The sequence below is a fragment of the Mytilus californianus genome, unplaced genomic scaffold (assembly GCF_021869535.1).
Source record: "Mytilus californianus isolate M0D057914Y unplaced genomic scaffold, xbMytCali1.0.p SCAF_5, whole genome shotgun sequence".
NCBI classification, from domain to species: Eukaryota; Metazoa; Mollusca; class Bivalvia; order Mytilida; family Mytilidae; genus Mytilus; species Mytilus californianus.
Genome location: NW_026262701.1, coordinates 90506606 through 90529793, shown reverse-complemented (window position 1 = coordinate 90529793; position 23188 = coordinate 90506606). Strand labels below are relative to the sequence as shown.

At 33.4% G+C, this 23188-nt stretch overlaps 1 protein-coding gene across 1 annotated transcript in view; it reads left to right on the top strand.

Moving 5' to 3' along the window:
* Positions 1-20346, top strand: part of LOC127703238 (uncharacterized) — a 42121-nt gene extending 21775 nt beyond the window's left edge. Inside the window, exons 2-5 of the mRNA XM_052207760.1 lie at positions 454-609; positions 9459-9624; positions 16570-16914; positions 18792-20346. Of these exons, the coding sequence (XP_052063720.1) occupies positions 454-609; positions 9459-9624; positions 16570-16914; positions 18792-19061 (937 nt within the window). The 3' untranslated portion in view covers positions 19062-20346. The remainder of the gene's footprint in view (positions 1-453; positions 610-9458; positions 9625-16569; positions 16915-18791) is intronic.
* Positions 20347-23188: the final 2842 nt, after the last annotated feature.

The following is a 23188-nucleotide window of genomic DNA, read 5'->3' as shown; positions in this document are numbered from 1 at the left end:
CCATGATGCTGACTTATAAAGTTATAAACCATGCTGTTGGTATGCTCTAACATGTGATATAAAGTGATCCTTCTAAACCACTGGATGGATTTCAGTGAAACTTTCTCAGAATCTTAATTTCATAATGCCATTTTGCACCTCCTATTTAAGATTTTGATTCAACTGATTTTTTTGGAGGGGTTACATGTACATGTATCTTATAGTGAGCTACTAGTTTGTTAATAGAATATTTAATAAATTATTTTATTATAATACTATGTCACTGCTTACAGATAATAAACAATTGTTCGCCATCTATGGTCATATAATGCTGCACTTTTCATAGCTCTTTATTGAATGAGCTTTTTGAGTTCTTAATTTTTCGCTTGTTGACATGGTGCGGCTTAACCATGCATCACTGATGAAGCTTCTCAAGAAGCCTATGATTTATAGCTCTTTCATATTTTTTTTCAGATTTGTTAGATCAACTATTAGAGAGTTTATGATAGCTGTCCAGACACTTTCTAGAAAATGCGAAGAGTACAGAACACATTTGAAAAAAACAATATATGAAGGAACATTTACACGTTTTATAAGTGATTTTGCTGTGTTATGCTGTTTGAAACCAGAGTGAGTTAGTTCTATACATAAATGAATCTTCAGAATACAAATGTACATACATGTATCACATGTACATGTCTTTTCGAAAGCTTTAAACATGCCAGAAAGACTAATGTTAATCGGTATACAAAATATTTTTAGCTCACATGGCCCTGTCATGTGAGCTATTGCCATCACTTTGAGTCTGTTGTTTGTCAGCAATTATAAAAAAGTCATCTCTGAAACTACTAAGCCAATCATAACCAAACTTACAACAATCATCAACATGATGTCTAGTTTCTAATTATACACCCTGCAAACAAAGTTTTTTTTGGGGGGTGGGGGGGGGGGGTATATAGGAATCACTCTGTCTGTCTGTCCGTTTGTCCGTCTACCTTATGTCTTGTAAGAGCAGTGTATGGATCTCTGAAATTATACCACAAGTTTCCATACCACAAAGGGATGGTTAGGATTGGCTTTGGAGGGTTATGGCTCAAACTGTTTAGGAATTAAGGGCAAAAAAGTGAGAAAAAACAAGGGTGTCCTGGTTAGTAGACAATTACTTAAGCACAAATTACAGTGTAAGGGAGGTAATTCAAACACAACTTTGGATTACCTCCCTTACACTGCTTTTAAATTATGTATAAAGAAATGTTGTAATGTCTTGAGGTGATTAGCTGTCAATTTTTAGAAGTTACTATTTTAATAATTTAAAAAAAGCTGATTAAGGTAAATTAATTTAAGCTATGATTATGTATGTCATTTTCTATTTTAAGACTATTATGATGTATTTAAATGGGTTATTATGGTTGCAAACTCCATTGGAAATTTGAATCGAGATTATGACCATGTCTTGAGGGAAAGAATTTTTTTTTGGAAAAGGGGGGGGGGGTCAATTCGCAACAGCATAGTGTATTGCACAAAAGCAAAAAATTGGATATAAATTCAAATCCAGACCAATCTAGCACGAATATTGTGTCCATTTTTGCCCCAACTGTTCAGGGTTGGACCTCCGCCGTCGTATCCAGCTGTGCTAGGCGAAGCAATTTATTGCCTATTATTTCAAAAACTATAATAGATGGAAAGAAACTTTCAATTGCAAAATTGTTCAGAAATAAAAGATGTACAAGAAAGTTAAAATAACAAAAATTGACGGACGAAGTCTTATTGGATTTATTCCCCCCAAATTAGGACTTTCCACAAATTTCACCTTTTTTGGCTCTTATTTCAAAAACTATAATAGATATAAAGAAACTTTCGATTGCAAAAATGTTCAGCAATAAAATATCAACAAGAAAGTTGAATGACCATAATTGTTGGAAAAGTCTCATTGGAGTTATTGGCAATTTGCATGAATTTTACAGTTTTTATACGACCGCAAAAAAATTTTTGTGGTCGTATATTGGTATGACGTTGGCGTCGTCTTCGTCCGAAGACACATTGGTTTTCGCACTCTAACTTTAGTTTAAGTGAATGGATCTCTATGAAATTTTACCACAAGGTTCAATACCACAAAAGGAAGGTTGGGATTGATTTTGGGGGTTATGGTACCAACAGTAAAGGAATTAGGGGCCAAAAAGGGGCCAAAAATAAGCATTTTTGTAACTTCCAGACATAACTTGTGTGTTAGTGTATGGATCTCTCTGACATTGTACCACAAGGTTCCATATCACAAAAGGAATGCTGGGATTGATTTTGGAGGTAATTGCCTCAAAATTTTAGGAATTAGGGGCCAAAAAAGGGGCAAAAAACAAGCATTTTTCTAGTTTCATGACAATAACTTGTGTTCAAGTGTATGGATCTCTCTGAAATTGTACTGCAAGGTACCATATCACAAAAGGAAAGTTGGGTTTGAATTTGGGGGTAATTGCCCTAAACGTTTAGGAATTTGGGGCCAAAAAGGGGCCAAAAAACACATTTTTCTAGTTTCCAGACAATAACTTGTGTTCAAGTGTATGGATCTCTCTGAAATTGTACTGCAAGGTACCATACCACAAAGGGAAGGCTGGGATTGAGTTTGGGGGTGATTAATCATAACGGGGTTCAAAAAATATGGGGGGGGGGGATATTTTTTTTTTCATTTTTTTTCTTTTTTTCCTTTTTTTTTTCTTTTAAAATTTTCCATTTTAAGTTGGTTATTTCTGATTTATATTTAAAAGCAAATAATAATGATATGGTAGGAGATACACACCAAAGAGGATGTGTAAATTATTATATAATAAGTATTGTGCAATAGCAAGAAATTTTCAATTGCACAGTATATACGTATTGCACAATAGCAAGAAATCTTCAATTGCACAGTATTGCGCAATAGCAAGAAATCTTCAATTGCACAGTATTGCGCAATAGCAAGAAATATCCAATAGCACAATATTGCGCAATAGCAAGAAATTGTCAATTGTACAGTATTGCGCAATAGCAAGAAATATTTAATTGCACAGTATTGTGCAAAAGAAGATACTTTGTATAAATTGCTTATTTCTTGACCAATTTCAATGGGGTTTTATTCTTGAATTCTTGGGGTTCTTTAATATGCTGAATCTAACCGTGTATTTAGTTTTTGGATTTTGGGCCCCGATTTTAAATTGGTCCACATTGAGGTCCAAAGGGTCCAAAATTAAACTTTGTTTGATTTCATCAAAAATTGAATTATTGGGGTTCTTTGATATGCCGAATCTAACCGTGTATTTAGATTCTTAATTTTTGGTTCCGTTTTCAAATTGGTCTACATTAAGGTCCGAAGGGTCCAAAATTAAACTTAGTTTGATTTTAACAAAAATTGAATTTTTAGGGTTCTTTGATATGCTGAATCTAAATATGTATTTAGATTTTTGATTATGGGCCCAGTTTTCAAGTTGGTCCAAATCGGGGTCCAAAATTAAACTTTGTTTGATTTCAACAAAAATTGAATATATGGGGTTCTTTGATATGCTGAATCTAACCATGTGTTTAGATTTTTGATTTTTGGGCCCTGTTATCAAGTTTGTCCACATTGAGGTCAAAAGGGTCCAAAATTAAACTTTGTTTGATTTCATCAAAAATTGAATTCTTGGGGTTCTTTGATATGCTGAATCTAACCATATATTTAGATTTTGGATATTGGACCATAATAGGTGAATGTCCAATTTAAAATTTTTAAGTTCTTAGACCACATTCATTCTGTGTCAGAAACCTATGCTGTGTCAAATATTTAATCACAATCCAAATGCAAAGCTGTATCAAGCTTGAATGTTGTGTCCATACTTGCCCCAACTGTTCAGGGTTCGACCTCTGCGGTCGTATCAAGCTGCGCCCTGCGGAGCATTTTATTGGTTATTAGGCAGATTCCAAATAAGAAAGTTGAAAAATTCCCAAAATCATGTTTAACAAAATCAACACCAATAAGGTTCTGTTTTGGAATACATGTTAAACTTATATAAGTAAACACTTTTTGACAAAAAATAGATCTATTCACATTATATTTTTTAAATAAAGGACACCTTAAAAAAATGTTGCTATCATAACAAAATTGACAGACATTTTGACGAAAAATTCTTATGTTAGCAACACAAACAATCCTGATATCTTCAGTATTTTCAAGGTTTGGATGTATATCTTGCTTAAATATAAAAGGCAAATTGGAATAAAATATTTCTGAACATCTGCACCAATAAAAAAGGAATTGTAATAACTTTAAAAAAGGATTATCTTGGAGTTGCTAACATAAAATTTGACAGACATGAACAATGCTGCTTACATAAGATTTGACAGAAATGAAGTTGTTGCTAACATAAGATTTGACGGACTTTTTTGTTGCTAACATAATATTTGACGGACTTTTTTGTTGCTAACATAATATTTGACGGACTTTTTTGTTGCTAACATAAGATTTGACGGACATTATTGTTGCTAACATAAGATTTGACAGACTTAATAGTGTTGCTAACATAAGATATTGACGGACTTGTTGCTAACATAAGATTGTGCTAACATAAATAAATTTGACAGACAATATATATTTGAGATTTTTAACTAACATTGAAGATCTTATCCTAGTTGAAAGTCATATTTAGAACTCCTGCAAATAACGCTGCCTGACATTTAACAAGATTTCAACCCAGGACAGATAACTCTTAATTTGTAGCACATCCAAATGTTGCTAACATAAGATGACAAGTTTGACAGAACTTATGTTAGCAACATATTTGATAAAACTATTGATTGAATAAAGTAAATTGAAAGATCCAAAATGTGTTTGTTTAATGTACATTATGAAATACAATTTTAACAGGCTTATATAAGTACCTACACTGATGTGGCAAGATTTTATGAACATGTTGCTATCATAACATTTATTGACAGACGAGCATCTAATAAGCAAGGTATTTGAAATTGAACAAAATATATATAACACATGTAACAGATGTTTTTAACAAAAGAAAAGCAAAAGATTTGGAAACAGGGATGTTTGAATAATCAGACTATACTAATAAAAACCGTTATACCAGTGTCAATTTAAAGCATTGTAACACATAAACCTTGTGTCAAAAAATGGGAAGTAATTTCGATCAATCATTTCACATTTTTATACGACCGCAAAAATTAAAAATTTTTTGGTCGTATATTGGTATGACGTTGGCGTCGTCGTCGTCGTCGTCTGGCGTCGTCCGAAGACACATTGGTTTTCGCACTCTAACTTTAGTTTACGTGAATGGATCTCCATGAAATTTTACCATAAGGTTCAATACCACGAAAGGAAGGTTGGGATTGATTTTGGGGATTATGGTACCAACAGTTAAGGAATTAGGGGCCAAAAAGGGGCCAAAAATAAGCATTTTTGTAACTTCCAGACAATAACTTGTGTGTAAGTGTATGGATCTCTCTGACATTGTACCACAAGGTTCCATATCACAAAGAGAAGGCTGTAATTGATTTTGGGGGTAATTGCCTCAAAATTTTAGGAATTAGGGGCCAAAAAAGGGGCAAAAAACAAGCATTTTTCTAGTTTCATGACAATAACTTGTGTGTAAGTGTTTGGATATTTCTGAAATTGTACTACAAGGTTCCATATCACAGAGGGAAAGCTGGAATTGAGTTTGGGGTAATTGCCCGAAACGTTTAGGAATTGGGGGCCAAAAAGGGACCAAAAAGGGGCCAAAAATAAGCATTTTTCTAGTTTCCAGACAATAACTTGTGTTCAAGTGTATGGATCTCTCTGAAATTGTACTGCAAGGTACCATACCACAAAGGGAAGGCTGGGATTGAGTTTGGGGGTGATGAATCATAAGGGGGTTCATAAAATTTGGGGGGGGGGGATTTTTCTTTTTTTCCTTTTTTTTTTTCTTTTAAAATTTTCCATTTTAAGTTGGTTATTTCTGATTTATATTTAAAAGCATATAATACTGATATGGTAGGAGATACACACCAAACAGGATGTGTAAATTATTATATAATAAGTATTGTGCAATAGCAAGAAATTTTCAATTGCACAGTATTGCACAATAGCAAGAAATCTTCAATTGCACAGTATTGCGCAATAGCAAGAAATCTTCAATTGCACAGTATTGCGCAATAGCAAGAAATATCCAAATAGCACAATATTGCGCAATAGCAAGAAATTGTCAATTGTACAGTATTGCGCAATAGCAAGAAATATTCAATTGCACAGTATTGTGCAAAAGAAGATACTTCGTATAAATTGCTTATTTCTTGATCAATTTCAATGGGGTTTTATTCTTGAATTCTTGGGGTTCTTTAATATGCTGAATCTAACCGTGTATTAAGTTTTTGGAATTTGGGCCCCGTTTTTAAATTGGTCCACATTGAGGTCCAAAGGGTCCAAAATTTAACTTTGTTTGATTTCATCAAAAATTGAATTATTGGGGTTCCTTGATATGCCGTATCTAACCGTGTATTTAGATTCTTAATTTTTGGTTCCGTTTTCAAATTGGTCTACTTTAAGGTCCAAAGGGTCCAAAATTAAACTTAGTTTGATTTTAACAAAAATTGAATTTTTAGGGTTCTTTGTATGCTGAATCTAAACATGTATTTAGATTTTTGATTATGGGCCCAGTTTTCAAGTTGGTCCAAATCTGGTCCAAAATTAAACTTTGTTTGATTTCAACAAAAATTGAATATATGGGGTTCTTTGATATGCTGAATCTAACCATGTATTTAGATTTTTGATTTTTGGGCCCCGTTATCAACTTTGTCCACATTGAGGTCAAAAGGGTCCAAAATTAAACTTTGTTTGATTTCATCAAAAATTGAATTCTTGGGGTTCTTTGATATGCTGAATCTAACCATGTATTTAGATTTTGGATATTGGACCATAATAGGTGAATGTCCAATTTAAAATTTTTAAGTTCTTAGACCACATTCATTCTGTGTCAGAAACCTATGCTGTGTCAAATATTTAATCACAATCCAAATTCAGAGCTGTATCAAGCTTGAATGTTGTGTCCATACTTGCCCCAACTGTTCAGGGTTTGACCTCTGCGGTCGTATCAAGCTGCGCCCTGCGGAGCATTTTATTCAACTTGTTTTAATGATTTCAACTTTAAATGGAAACAATCATATCCAATAATTGGTTTTCTTGCTTTATTTAACATTACTATTCAATAAAACATTCACATATTATCATGATTATCATTCAAATAACAGTTAGTATTATTTTTATTAATTTGTTCTTTTTGATGGAAATTTTCTTTTCTTTATGGAATCTGCCATTATCATGATTATCTCAAAATAACTGTAAAAGAGGGGCGAAAGATACCAGAGGGACATTCAAACTCATAAATCGAAATTAAACTGACAACGCCATGGCAAAAAAAAGAAAAAGACAAACAGACAAAACATAGTACACAAAACACAACATATAAAAATAAAGACTAAGCAACACGAACCCCACCAAAAACTGGGTGTGATATCAGGTGCTCCAGAAGAGTAATCAGATCCTGCTCCACATGTGGCACCTGTCGTGTTGCTCATGTTAGTACAAACCCGGTAATAAGTTTAATTTGGTAGGTCACATGTGTGAAAAGGCAACAGGATTGTAGTTACTACATAAGGAAAATATCCGCTATCATCTGGGAAACGGATATTCCATAATGGTCAACCATCTCATGATGGCATCTGTAAAATTAACAAAGGGATGATTTCAACTTCACCATTTGGAACTCTTGGTTTAAGAGCTTCCTTGTGAGCGGCAACCTTCTATCAAGGAAATCATGATAGGAAATACAAGCCCGGAAATATTGTATCAATTGGGAGATATATATATTTATACTGCGTATGCAGGCGCTGCTGGAATGTACATTTTGCTACATAGAAATGGAAAGTTCGCAATTTGAAAGCTGAAATCATCTCTTTTGTCGTAAAGTTTTATTTTCAACTGACCCTTATTGTCAATTTCTAGATGTAAGTCAAGATATGAGGCAGACTTAACTGTATCTGTTGTATTCTTTATCTCTAGTTCGATGGGATAGATGTGTTCAACATAGTCACCAAATTTTGAATTATTTAGTGAGAGAACATCATCTATATTATAAGCGGAAAGTAAAGTTAAAGGATACTGCTAACTTCTTTTCTTTCTTCTTAAGAAGTTCCTGTATGAGGTCAGCCTCATAAGAATAAAGGAACAAGTCGGCAAGAAGAGGGGCACAGTTGGTTCTCATGGGAATGCAGATAGTTTGTTGAAAAAAAAGTCTTCCAAACGTAACAAATTTGTTGTCAATCATCAAGAAATCAAGCATCTTGATAATGTCAGTTCAGAGAATTTTTTGTTTGAATCTGAGTGATTTTTTACAAAGTAGGATTTATCCCTCCCTAAGACAAGATACTTGTATCTACGTTGGCCATTCTTTTTTATGAAACAAATTAAAAGCAATACCAACTCTTTCAGTTTGTCTTTTAGTTTAGAATGGGGAATGCTTGTGTAAAGTGTAGAAAAGTCAAATGTTTTAATACTATTGCAAGATGAAAGAGTCTTAGATTGTATGTACTCTAAAAGATCTTTGGAATTTTTTAGTATCCACATTTGATTCACGCCACCTCTAGAATAGGCAGTTTTACAATAACTTGGAAGACCCAGCAATATACCGTTGTTTGTAGGGACATGTGTGTAGTTTAGGTATCCAATACAGTGATGGAAGATCCAGTTCTTCATCTTTGGTTGAAATTCCAAAGGAACATAGAACAGACCTATGATTATCCAGGATTTCATCTTTTGTAAGTGTTGTGGGGGTATATGTTGAGTTTCCAAGTGAACTGTCAATACCTAATTCATTTATCAAGCAGTTTATGTAATGTGATTTACACACAAAAACGATGTTGTTTGGGGCTTTATCTGCAGGGACAACAACATATTTGTCATGGAAGTAGGACAAGTGTTTGTAATAGATAGAAAAAAACTTTCAAATGCAAAAATACAGACTTTTTTTCTAAATGCTTTCAGATATTGGGCTGAGTTTTGGAATTTGAGTTAACCATGATGAGTTACAGATCAAGTTTATGTTTGACAAAATGTGAAACAATTCAAAGTCAAACAAAAGAACAACAGTCAAATTCACATTAAAATAATAAACAACAAATATATATAAACACAGAGACAATGACAAACCCTGGCATGGGACAGGCACATAATATATGTGACGGGTTAAACATGTTCATTATGTATGTGAGCACTCAACTCTAAAAAACCTTGGACAGAGTCATAACAACACAACCATGACAACATTCTAACAAACAATATAACTTAGTTGAAAACTCAATAGGTCCATGCAAACACAAAATAACAAAATGACAAAAAAACATAGCATTTTCCTTTGTAAACTTGCTGTGCTAGCATATTTCCTCAGTTGACTTCATGAATACCACGAATACAAGATTTTATATTTTAGGTGTACGCTTGGTAATGCTAAAGGTGAGCCATCTATTTGGGAAAATTTTAGAGGTTTACAATGTGCAATTTCAAATCCTGATATACGATTGATGAAAAGAGGTCTACCAGAAGAATTCTGTTCCAGTTGTGAGGAAACAGAATGGCCAGTTGTTTCTATTGTGGAGGTACAAAAATGAATAAGATCAGAAAAATTGTTAAGTATTCATTAAGTGGCTATAAAACATGAAAACCTGGTTTAATCCACCATTTTCTACACAAGAAAATGCCTGTGCCAAGTCAGGAATATGACAGTTGTTATCCATTCATTTGATGTGTTTGAGCTTTTGATTTTGCCATTTACTTAGGGACTTTCTTTTTAGAATTTTCCTCGGAGTTCTGTATTTTTGTTATTTTACTTTTTAGCTCACCCGGCCCGAAGGGCCCCATGTGAGCTTATGCCATCACTTTGCGTCTGTCGTCGATGTCTGTTGTAGTCTGTCGTCGTAAACTATTTAAAAAATCTTCACCTCTGAAACTACTGGGCCAAATACCTTCAAACTTTAAATGAATGTTTCTTAGGGTATCTAGTTTATAAATTGTATCAGAAATTTTGATCCATCAACAAACATGGCGGCCATGACTAAAAATAGAACATAGGGGTCAAATGCAGTTTTTAGCTTATATCTCAAAAAGTAAAGCATTTAGAGCAAATCTGACATGGGGGTAAAATTGTTCAATTGGTCAAGGTCTATCAGCCCTGAAATTTTCAGACGAATCGAACAACCCATTGTTGGGTTGCTGCAACTAAATTGGTAGTTTTAAGGAAATTTTGCAGTTTTTTGTTACTATCTTGAATATTATTATAGATAGATATGAACTGTAAACAGCAATAATGTTCAGCAAAGTAAGATCTACAAAAAACTTAATAAGTCCATAATTGTCAATTGACTCCCTAAGGAGTTGTTGCCCTTTAAAGACAATTTTACACAATTTGTTCATCAAGTTTGCTAACATTTAAAAATCTTCTCCTCTGAAACTACTGGGCCAATTACATTCAAACTTTAACTAAATGTTCCTTAGGGTATCTTGTTTATAAATTGTATCCGAAGTTTGTATCCATCGACAAACATGGCCGCCATGGCTAAAAATAGAACATAAGGGTCAAATGCAGTTTTTGGCTTACATCTCAAAAACTAAATCTTTTAGAGCAAATGTGACAGGGGTAAAATTGTTTAATTGGTCAAGATCTATCGGCCCTGAAATTTTCAGACGAATTGAACAATCCATTGTTGGGTTGCTGCCACCGAATTTGTAGTTTTAATAAAATTTTGCAGTTTTTTGTTATTATTAGCTCACCTGGCCCAAAAGGCCAAGTGAGCTTTTCTCATCACTTGGCGTCTGTAGTCCGTCGCCGTCGTCTGTTAACTTTTACAAAAATCTTCTCCTCTGAAACTACTTGGCTAAATTTAACCAAACTTGGCCACAATCATCATTGGGGTATCTAGTTTTAAAAATGTGTCCGGTGACCCGGCCAACCAACCAAGATGGCCGCCATGGCTAAAAATAGAACATAGGGGTAAAATGTAGATTTTGGCTTATATTTCTGAAACCAAAGCATTTAGAGCAAATCTGACATAGGGTAAAATTTATTATCAGGTCAAGATCTATCTGCCCTGAAATTTTCAGATGAATCGGACAACCCGTTGTTGGGTTGCTGCCCCTGAATTGGTAATTTTAAGGAAATTTTGCCGTTTTTGGTTATTATCTTGAATATTATTATAAATAGAGATAAACTGTAAACAGCAATAATGTTCAGCAAAGTAAGATCTACTAATAAGTCAACTTGACCAAAATGGTCAGTTGACCCCTTAAGGAGTAATTGCCCTTTATAGTCAATTTTTAACCATTTTTCGTAAATTTTTGTAATCTTTTACAAAAATCTTGTTCTCTGAAACTACTAAGACAATTTAACCAAACTTGTCCACAATCATCATTAGGGTATCTAGATTAAAAAAAATGGGTCCGATGACCCCGCCCATGAAACAAGATGGCCGACATGGCTAAAAAATAGTACATAGGGAAAAAGGCAGTTTTTGGCTCATATCTCTGAAACCAAAACCTTAAGAGCAAATCTGACAGGGATTAAATTGTTCATTAGGTCAAGATCTATCTGCTCTGAAATTTTCAGACCAATCAGGCAACACGTTGTTGGGTTGCTGCCCCTGAATTGGTAATTTTATGGAAATTTTGCAGTTTTTGGAAATTATCTTGAATATTATTACAGATAGAGATAAACTGAAAACAGCAATAATGGTCAGCAAAGTAAGATCTACAAATACAAAGACCAACATTGTCAATTGACCCCTTAAGGAGTTATTGCCCTTTATAGTTAATTTTTATACGACCGCAAAAAAATTTTTTGGTCGTATATTGGTATGACGTCGGCGTCGTCGTCGTCCGGCGTCGTCCGAAGACACTTGGTTTTCGCACTCTAACTTTAGTTTAAGTGAATGGATCTTTATGAAATTTAACCACAAGGTTCAATACCACAAAAGGAAGGTTGGGATTGATTTTGGGGGTTATGGTAATAACAGTAAAGGAATTAGGGGCCAAAAAGGGGCCAAAAATAAGCATTTTTGTAACTTCCAGACATAACTTGTGTGTTAGTGTATGGATCTCTCTGACATTGTACCACAAGGTTCCATATCACTAAAGGAATGCTGGGATTGATTTTGGGGGTAATTGCCTCCAAATTTTAGGAATTAGGGGCCAAAAAAGGGGCAAAAAACAAGCATTTTTCTAGTTTCATGACAATAACTTGTGTGTAAGTGTATGGATCTTTCTGAAATTGTACTACAAGGTTCCATATCACAAAGGGAAAGCTGGGTTTGAGTTTGGGGGTAATTGCCCTAAACGTTTAGGAATTTGGGGCCAAAAAGGGGCCAAAAAACACATTTTTTTCTAGTTTCCAGACAATAACTTGTGTTCAAGTGTATGGATCTCTCTGAAATTGTACTGCAAGGTACCATACCACAAAGGGAAGGCTGGGATTGAGTTTGGGGGTGATGAATCGTAATGGGGGTTCAAAAAATTTTGGGGGGGGATTTATTTTTTTTTTCCTTTTTTTCTTTTTTTCCTTTTTTGTTTCTTTTAAAATTTTCCATTTTAAGTTGGTTATTTCTGATTTATATTTAAAATCAAATAATAATGATATGGTAGGAGATACACACCAAACAGGATGTGTAAATTATTATATAATAAGTATTGTGCAATAGCAAGAAATTTTCAATTGCACAGTATTGCACAATAGCAAGAAATCTTCAATTGCACAGTATTGCGCAATAGCAAGAAATCTTCAATTGCACAGTATTGCGCAATAGCAAAAAATATCCAATAGCACAATATTGCGCAATAGCAAGAAATTGTCAATTGTACAGTATTGTGCAATAGCAAGAAATATTTAATAGCACAGGATTGTGCAAAAGAAGATACTTCCTATAAATTGCTTATTTCTTGACCAATTTCAATGGGGTTTTATTCTTGATTTCATGGGGTTCTTTAATATGCTGAATCTAACCGTGTATTTAGTTTTTGGATTTTGGGCCCCGTTTTTAAATTGGTCCACATTGAGGTCCAAAGGGTCCAAAATTAAACTTTGTTTGATTTCATCAAAAATTGAATTATTGGGGTTCTTTGATATGCCGAATCTAACTGTGTATTTAGATTCTTAAATTTTGGTTCCGTTTTCAAATTGGTCTACATTAAGGTCCAAAGGGTCCAAAATTAAACTTAGTTTGATTTTAACAAAAATTGAATTCTTAGGGTTCTTTGATATGCTGAATCTAAACATGTATTTAGATTTTTGATTATGGGCCCAGTTTTCAAGTTGGTCCAAATCGGGGTCCAAAATTAAACTTTGTTTGATTTCAACAAAAATTGAATATATGGGGTTCTTTGATATGCTGAATCTAACCATGTATTTAGATTTTTGATTTTTGGGCCCCGTTATCAACTTTGTCCACATTGAGGTCAAAAGGGTCCAAAATTAAACTTTGTTTGATTTCATCAAAAATTGAATTCTTGGGGTTCTTTGATATGCCGAATCTAACCGTGTATTTAGATTCTTAATTTTTGGTTCCGTTTTCAAATTGGTCTACATTAAGGTCCAAAGGGTCCAAAATTAAACTTAGTTTGATTTTAACAAAAATTGAATTCTTAGGGTTCTTTGATATGCTGAATCTAAACATGTATTTAGATTTTTGATTATGGGCCCAGTTTTCAAGTTGGTCCAAATCGGGGTCCAAAATTAAACTTTGTTTGATTTCAACAAAAATTGAATATATGGGGTTCTTTGATATGCTGAATCTAACCATGTATTTAGATTTTTGATTTTTGGGCCCCGTTATCAACTTTGTCCACATTGAGGTCAAAAGGGTCCAAAATTAAACTTTGTTTGATTTCATCAAAAATTGAATTCTTGGGGTTCTTTGATATGCTGAATCTAACCATGTATTTAGATTTTGGATATTGGACCATAATAGGTGAATGTCCAATTTAAAATTTTTAAGTTCTTAGACCACATTCAATCTGTGTTAGAAACCTATGCTGTGTCAAATATTTAATCACAATCCAAATCCAAAGCTGTATCAAGCTTGAATGTTGTGTCCATACTTCCCCCAACTGTTCAGGGTTCGACCTCTGCGGTCGTATCAAGCTGCGCCCTGCGGAGCATTTTATTTACAATTTTCGTAAATTTTTGTAATCTTTTACAAAAATCTTTTCCTCTGAAACTACTGGGCCAAATAGAATCAAACTTAGCCACAACCATCATTAGGGTATTCAGTTTAAAAAAGGTGTCAGATGACCCTGCCTGCCAACAAAGATGGCCGACATGGCAAAAAATAGAACATATGGGGTAAAATGCAAGTTTTGTCTATTATTCTGATAACCGTTATAAAAAGAGGAAATCTGAAGAGGGTAAAATTGTTCAGAATGTTGAGCTCAACCAATTATCCATATACGTCAAAACTGTTAGACAATTTCCTGTAGGAGTTATTGCCCTTAAATGACAAATTTTACCACTTTTTTTTGATTTTTGCCTATTATCATATCTTGAAAACTATAAAAGATAGAGAGAAACTTTAAATTGCAAAAATGATCAGATGGACAAGTTCTTCAAATAAGTTGAAATCATCAGTTGACTCCTTATTAGAGTTATTTCCCTTTGATGCCGATTTGTACATTTTTTTTTGCGTTTTTGTCTTATATCTTAAAACTTATAATAGATAGAAAGAAACTTAAATATACAAAAATGATCATCAGCAAGAAGAAAGAAACTTAAATATACAAAAATGATCATCAGCAAGACAAAATCTACAATTAAGACAAATGGCAGAAATTGTCCAACGACTCCTTATTGGAGTAATTGCCCTTTAATTATGATTTTTACCATTTTTGGGGCGTTTTTCCTTGTATGATATTATTTATAATAGATAGATAGAAACTTAAATAATAAAAAATGATAAGCAAGACGAGACCTACTAACAAGTCAAATTTTGCTGATATAATAAGTAGACTGTTACTCTTTATAGGAGTTTTTTTGCCCTCTTTTGTGTTTAGAGCAAAAGCTAAATAAGATCATGAAAATAGAGAGAAACTAAACAGACTTCAATGATCAGCAATAGAAGATACAAAAAAAAAACAGAGATTTTTGTCATTAATTCTATTCTCGTCTACAATGTTGGAGAGTGTCCCCTGTTGAATATGCATATAGACCAAGGTGAGCGACACAGGCTCTTGAGAGCCTCTAGTTTCTTCGTGTTTGGAAATATTGATTAGATATTTGGTGTATTGTTTTATCATGACAAGTTACAGATCAGGTTTGAATTTTGTTCCGGTCTGATGATTTTGTGCAGAGTTATGGTCCTTGGACTTAGAAAATTGACTTAAATAATCAAGTTTTCAACACTTTTTTTCCTCATGCTTGAAGATATTGACGTTATTTGTTATATAGTGACACCATGAAAAGTTATAGATCAAGTTAGTATTTTGTTCCTATACAATGAATTTTTAACCGGTAGGGGACTATGTATTGCCATGCAATACTCTCAGAATGCTTGTTATAAATTTCAGATTTACCATTTCCGAGTTTTGGGGTTTTATTCATTAAAAAAGGGGGGATTTTCCAGTTTTCGGACAATAACTCAAAAACAATTTCACCAATTTGCATGAAACTTTTGTGAATTGTTCATATCTATTGACGTGAGTTCCCTTTCGTTTTTTTTATAAATTTCGGATTTACCGTTTCCGAGTTTTGGGGTTTTATTCATTAAAAAGGGGGGATTTTCCAGTTTTCGGACAATAACTCAAAAAAAATTTCACCAATATGCATGCAACTTTTTTGAATTGTTTATTTCTATTGATATGAGCTCCCTTTGGATTTTTATAAATTTCAGACTATACGTTTCCGATTTATGGGGTTTTATTCATTACAAAAAGGGGGATTTTCCAGTTTTCGGACAATAACTCAAAAATGCTTTCAGCATTTTTTATGAAACTTTGGTAAATTGTTTATATCTATTTTTGTAAGCTCCCTTTTGATTTTTATAAATTTTCGATTTTACGTTTCCGAGTTATAAGATTTTATTTGTTTATTGTCTGACAACAGATTTATTAAGTATTGCGCAACAGCACAGTGTATTGCACAACAGCAAGAAATCTTTCATATACTCAATTTCAAGTTCTATGACTACATTTATTCAGAAACCTATAATATATCAAATATTTAATTACAATCCAAATTCAGACCTGTATCAAGCTTGAATATTGTGTCCATATTTGCCCCAACTGTTCAGGGTTGGACCTCTGCAGGCGTATCCAGCTGTGCTCAGCGAAGCATATTATTGGGAAAAATCTGAAAAAGGAAGTGGAATTTGACACAGATTTTAAGTGACTTGTACCCATATTAAAAATTTTTGACCGATTTTTCTTACAATAATTCAGGACTTCTATGAATTTAGCTACAGCTTGGGCTAAGATTTCTATGTACTGTGGGCAATCATTGGCTCAATTTTCTTGTTTTGACTATCTTTTAAGCAAATATATAACAAACAAATAATTTCTTCTTTTAGGTAAAAATGCCTTCAGATTTGAAGTTTATGAATGAATCAGGAAGGGATTCAGTCGATGAACTTGCTAGGAGAATGGAGTTTACAAAACTGAAACCATCTGCAGGAAATAGTTCATCTTCAGAATCAACATCCTCAGACAATTTGTCCGCTGATCTCTCAAGAGTTTGTAGAAAGAAGAAAAGTTCTTCAAATGTGACCATCAGCTCACGATTCCTACCTATATACAATAGTAATAAGGTTTTTGGCCAGCATGCAGGAGAATTGCTATTTGACCTGAACAGATGTTTAAAAGACTCAAATGCAAAAGTTGGAAGAATGCCTGGCATGATAATTGATGGTGTAAAGGTGAAATTTTTAAGAAATGAAATTTGAAAAGCTTTTTACTTCGAAACAAAACAAATATGATTAAGTTTGTAGATTATCCTCCCTTATCCAGTGAGACCACCCGTTAAAATAAGCAGACATTTTTTAGCTCACATGGCCCAATGGTCCAAGTGAGCATTTCTCATTACTTGTCGTCCTCCGTAGTCAGTTAACTTTTACAAAAAACTTCTCCTCTGAAACAACTGGGCCAAATTTAACCAAACTTGGCCACAATTATCATTAGGGTATCTTATTTAAAAAATGTGTCCGATAACCCCACCTGCCAACCAACATGGCTGACATGGCTAGAAATAGAACATATGGTGGGGCATTTAGGGCAAATCTGACGATAGATAAAAATGTTCATCAGGTTAAGATCTATCTGTCTTGAAATTTTCAGACGAGTCAGACAACCTGTTGTTGGGTTGCTACCCCTGAATTGGTAATTTTAAGGAAATTTTGCAGGTTTTGGTTATTATCTTTAATATTATTATCAATAGAGATAAACTGTAAACAACAATTATTTTCAGCAAAGTAATTTCTACAAATAAGTCAACATGACCAAAATTGTCAATGGACCCCTTTAGGAGTTATTTCCCTTTAAAGGTAATTTTTAATAATTTTTTGTAAATTTTGTAATCTTTTTCAAAAAATCTTCTCCTGAAACTACTGAGACAAATTTAACCAAATTTGGCCACAATTTGGCCACAATCATTATAAGGGTATTTAATACTATGTATTATGATTTAAACCTTATTTTACATGATTTCCAAAACCATAGTATATACAGGTGATCGACACAGGCTCTTGAGAGCCTCTAGTTTAGCTAGCTTAGTCAACATTCTAGATACATCATTCTTCAAAATAATTGAACCAAACTTGTTACATGGTTAGCCCTTGTCAAGATCAAGTAGCTTATTGACTTTCAAGGTCAAAGGTCATGGTCATGGTTGAACATAGAAATTTTTTTCTGAAGAACACACTAGAGAAAGCATCCTTCAATAGATTTGAACCAAACTTGGTGTGTGATTAGCCCGTCATGATCTGGAAGACTATTGATTTTCATCAAAGGTCAAGGTCATGGTGGAACATAGAATTTTTTTGTTGTGAACACACTAAACTACATCCTTCAGTTATTTTAATCAAACTTGGTACATGGTTAGCCCGAGTCAAGATATAGAAGCCCATTAATATTGATATTCAAGTTCATAGGTCAAAGGTCAAGATCATGGTGGAACATAGAGATTTTTTGTTGTGAACAAACTAGAGACAGGGCAAAGAGATATGCTACCCTCTGCATTGCCCTTGTTACATTATCTTAACCACTTCAGTTTTGTGTTCAGTAATTCAAAATTTCAAATGTACTGTTATGACTGTATGAACAGATCAAGAAATAAATTTAGTTACATGCTGCTATTGCAAAAAAAAGTGAACAAATTTAATAATACAATTTCCAGAAAGGTAAGATTTTCATCACCAGCTAGCTTTTGAAGCTTCAAGAAAAAAATTCATTTCATACATTTTAACAGCATTTCCATTTCCACACTAAGGTAACTTGCAAATGTACAGATATGCACTAAAATCCAATAATTTAGTAAGTATTGCATATACACAATCGAGTGACCCCAAGATATTTCATTTGACACCCAACATTTTTGCTCAAACTGCAGTCCCGGTGGTCTTTATTGACCCTCAAAATTCAAATACATGTTGCTCTAAAACACTAAAAGATTTCCTTAAAATGTTAGATGACCAATTTAGGCTCCTTGGAGCCTGTAGTTGACAAAAAAAAACTGCACTGCATAATAATGCTGTTTTATATAGTTATAAAATTTAAGTTATATATGATTATTTTATAGGTCATCTTTACCTTATTAGAAATAAGAGTTTCACATCTGGAGAAGCTGAGGAAGAACCAAAAGCTAAATGATGATGATAAAGCATTAATTTACTATTCCATTCCATATGACGTCTTCAATCAAACAGATCGAAACATTGTGATGGAATATTTCATTAAACTCAATAATGTGAAGAGTTATGGTTATAATGAATTGGAAGTAACCCCATCAGCATCTGAGGATTCAGCTTACTCATCTGATGTAGATCATGCAAAGTCTGTTGATTCTTAAACTTCCCACGAGTAAGAAATATGTATATACAGTGTAAAAATAATCTTATTTTTATCTTTAAAATCATCTACAGCAAATTGGATATATAGCAATTATTAGGTTTATATAACCAATTATTGCAAACTCAATAACCATGAATTCAAATACCCACAAACCAATGAATTTTCCACAAACCATGAAAATTAAAACTAACGAATAAAGGTATACTTTCACAGTACATCTAATATTATTAGACTTTACTATAGCAGCTGAGTAAAAAATAACTGTTTTTTTTTTCAGTTGTTGGTTAATATCCCTTACTTTTTATACGACCGCAAAAAAATTTTTGTGGTCGTATATTGGTATGACGTTGGCGTCGTCGTTGTCATCGTCGTGGTCGTCGTCCGAAGACACATTGGTTTTCGCACTCTAACTTTAGTTTAAGTGAATGGATCTCTATGAAAATTTTACCACAAGGTTCAATACCACAAAAGAAAGGTTGGGATTGATTTTGGGGGTTATGGTACCAACAGTTAAGGAATTAGGGGCCAAAAAGGGGCCAAAAATAAGCATTTTTGTAACTTCCAGACAGAACTTGTGTGTTAGTGTATGGATCTTTCTGAAATTGTACTACAAGGTTCCATATCACAAAGGGAAAGCTGGAATTGAGTTTGGGGGTAATTGCCCAAAACGTTTAGGAATAAGGGGCCAAAAGGGGGCCAAAAATTAGCATTTTTTTAAATTTCCAGACAATAACTTGTGTTCAAGTGTATGGATCTCTCTGAAATTGTACTGCAAGGTACCATACCACAAAGGGAAGGCTGGGATTGATTTTGGGGGTAATTGCCTCAAAATTGTAGGAATTAGGGGCAAAAAAGGGGCAAAAAAACAAGCATTTTTCTAGTTTCAGGACAATAACTTGTGTGTAAGTGTATGGATTTTTATGAAATTGTACTACAAGGTTCCATATCATAAAGGCAAAGCTTGGTTTGAGTTTGGGGATAATTGCCCTAAACGTTTAGGAATTTGGGGCCAAAAAGGGGCCAAAAAACAAGCATTTTTCTAGTTTCCAGACAATAACTTGTGTTCAAGTGTATGGATCTCTCTGAAATTGTACTGCAAGGTACCATACATTGTAACACAAAGGGAAGGCTGGGATTGAGTTTGGGGGTGATGAATCATAAGGGGGTTCAAAACATTTGAGGGGGGATTTTTTTCCCCTTTTTTTTCTTTAAAATTTTCCATTTTAAATTGGTTATTTCTGATTTTTATATAAAAGCAAATAATAATGATATGGTTTGAATAGGTAAATTCAAAATTATTAAGTTCTTAGACCACATTCATTCTGTGTCAGAAACAATCCAAATTCAGTGCTGTATCAAGCTTGAATGTTGTGTCCATACTTGCCCCAACTGTTCAGGGTTCGACCTCTGCGGTTGTATCAAGCTGCGCCCAGCGGAGCATTTTATTATGCATTGTCTTATTGAATTATTAATCGACTACATATTTTGGCTGTATTGTCAGTAAATGTTGTCTTTGAAATATTAACATTGTTAACGTGTTTATTTCATCATGGATATTTGTATGGACATAATGCAGTTGTACATTTGTAATAGGATTGGCAAGTATCTTTTCAGATTTTTAGACACAATTTTTATGCCCCTGCGGTGGCGGAGGGGGCATTAAGTTTTACCCTTGTCCGTCTGTACGTTCGTATGTACGTACGTCCGTCTGTACGCAAGTCCCAAAGTTGGTTTCCGTTCTCTAACTTTAGTTTGCCTCAACCAAATGTTACGAAACTTATACACAATGCTTATTACCACATAACACAGATCAAGTTTGAATTTTGGTGGTGTCACTTTAACCGTTCTAGAGTTATGCCTGTTTACAAATGGAAAAGTTGCTGAATTTTTCGTTTCCGTTCTCTAACTTAAGTTAGCCTCAACCAAATGTTATGAAACTTATACACAATAATAACTACCACAAAACTCAGATCAAGTACAAATTTGGGTAGTGTCACTTTTACTGTTCTTCAGTTTAGTCCCTTTATAACTTTATATGATATGCAAGCCGGGGCATCATCTGTGTTCCCATTTATTTATTTATTAAATGATATTCAGAATGTCCTCACTATTATTTCAAAGTATTTCTAGTTTTCTACTGCGAAGGCATCCTTTGTGTCTTACAGACTCAGATTTGTTGGTGTGACTTCACCAAAAAGAGATTAATATTTTTGTACTGTTTGAATAATGGGACATGGGGCATATTCTTTTATCAGATTTATTTCTTACTCTTTTTTTATGCCCCCGCCGTAGCGGAGGGGGCATTAAGTTTTACCCTTGTTCATCTGTACGTCCGTCCGTCCGTACATCCCAAAGTTGGTTTCCGTTCTCTAACTTTAGTTTGCCTCAACCAAATGTTATGAAACTTATATACACAGTGCTTATTACCACAATACACAGATCAAGTTTGAATTTTGGTGGCGTCACTTTAACTGTTCCAGAGTTATGCCCTTTGCAAATGGAAAAATTTCTGAATTTTTCGTTTCCGTTCTCTTACTTTAGTTTGCCTCAACCAAATGTTATGAAACTTATACACAATTCTTATTACCACAAAATACAGATCAAGTTTGAATTTTGGTGGTGTCTATTTACACTTTCTAGAGTTATGCCCCTTTACAAATGGAAAAATTGCTGAATTTTTTGTTTCCGTTCTCTTACTTAAGTTTGCATCAACCAAATGTTATGAAACTTATACACAATGCTTATTACCACAAAATACAGATCAAGTTTGAATTTTGGTGGCGTCACTAACCGTTCTAGAGTTATGCCCCTTTATAAATGGAAAAATTGCAAAATTTTTATTTTCTTCTAAATATCAAGTAATTTTTAAAATTGGAGTTATCTTCCTTTGTCCATGATTATAGTTGAATCAACTACAATCAATGCTTTATACAATACAATGTTTAATTTTGACTTCCACTGATAAAACACAGATCAAGTTGAATTTGGGTAGTGTCACTTTAACCATTATTGAGTTATGCCCCTTTATAAATCGAAAGATTGCAAATTTTTTAGTTTCCATTCTGTAACTTAAGTTTGCCCCAACCAAACATTATGAAACCTATACACAATATTCATTACCACAAAACTAAGATCAAGTATAAATTTTTTGTTTCCGTTTTCAAACTTTAGTTTGCCTCAACCAAATGTTATGAAACTTATACACAATGCCTATTACTACATAATACAGATCAAGTACAAAATTTGGTGGCGACACTTTTACCATTCTTGAGTTATGTCCCTTCATAAACATAAAAATTGCTGAATTTTTTAGTTTGTCTCAACCAAATGTTATAAAACTTATACACAACCGTTCTAGAGTTATGCGTGTTTACAAATAGAAAAATTGCTGAATTTTTAGTTTCTGTTCTCTACTTTAGTTAGCCTCAACCAAATGTTATGAGACTTACACACAATGCTTATTACCACAAAACTCAGATCAAGTTCAAATTTGGGTAGCGTCACTTTTACCTTTCTTCAGTTATGTCCCTTTATAACTATATGATATGCAAGCAGGGGCATCATCTGTGTCCACATTTATTTTTCTATAGATTCCTTATGAAATGTTTATCATTGGGTTTTTTTATCAAATTTGTGCTAGATCTTACAGTTTCTGAGCTATAATGGGGCTATTTCTTTATTGCTCATATAATCTTTCTTTTCATCCTTTTTTGCTTCTGATTTACATCATGTTTCTTATAAAATTCAGAATCCATAATGTTGCTACAGATTTAGCACTTAGCATAGCATTTTATATTAATTATTTAAATATTGAGCTATAGCTCTCAACTCTATGTTTTTTAATATTTTGAGATTTTTAGCATAATTTTATTTTTGTAACATACATTATAAGTAATTATTCATGCTCTTATGGGACATCTGTATATTCTGATAATTAAATGGCATGCTATAGGTGTTTCAAGATTGTGATAGAGTTAATTAGATGAATTATAAAGCAGTTTTGATTTAAACTGCAAAATAGGTATATATTGTAAATACATGCAAGTAGTATTTGTTATTTTGTACCAGTTTTTATACTTTACTAACATAATTAATTACACTTCTTCTACTGTAGAGTACACTATT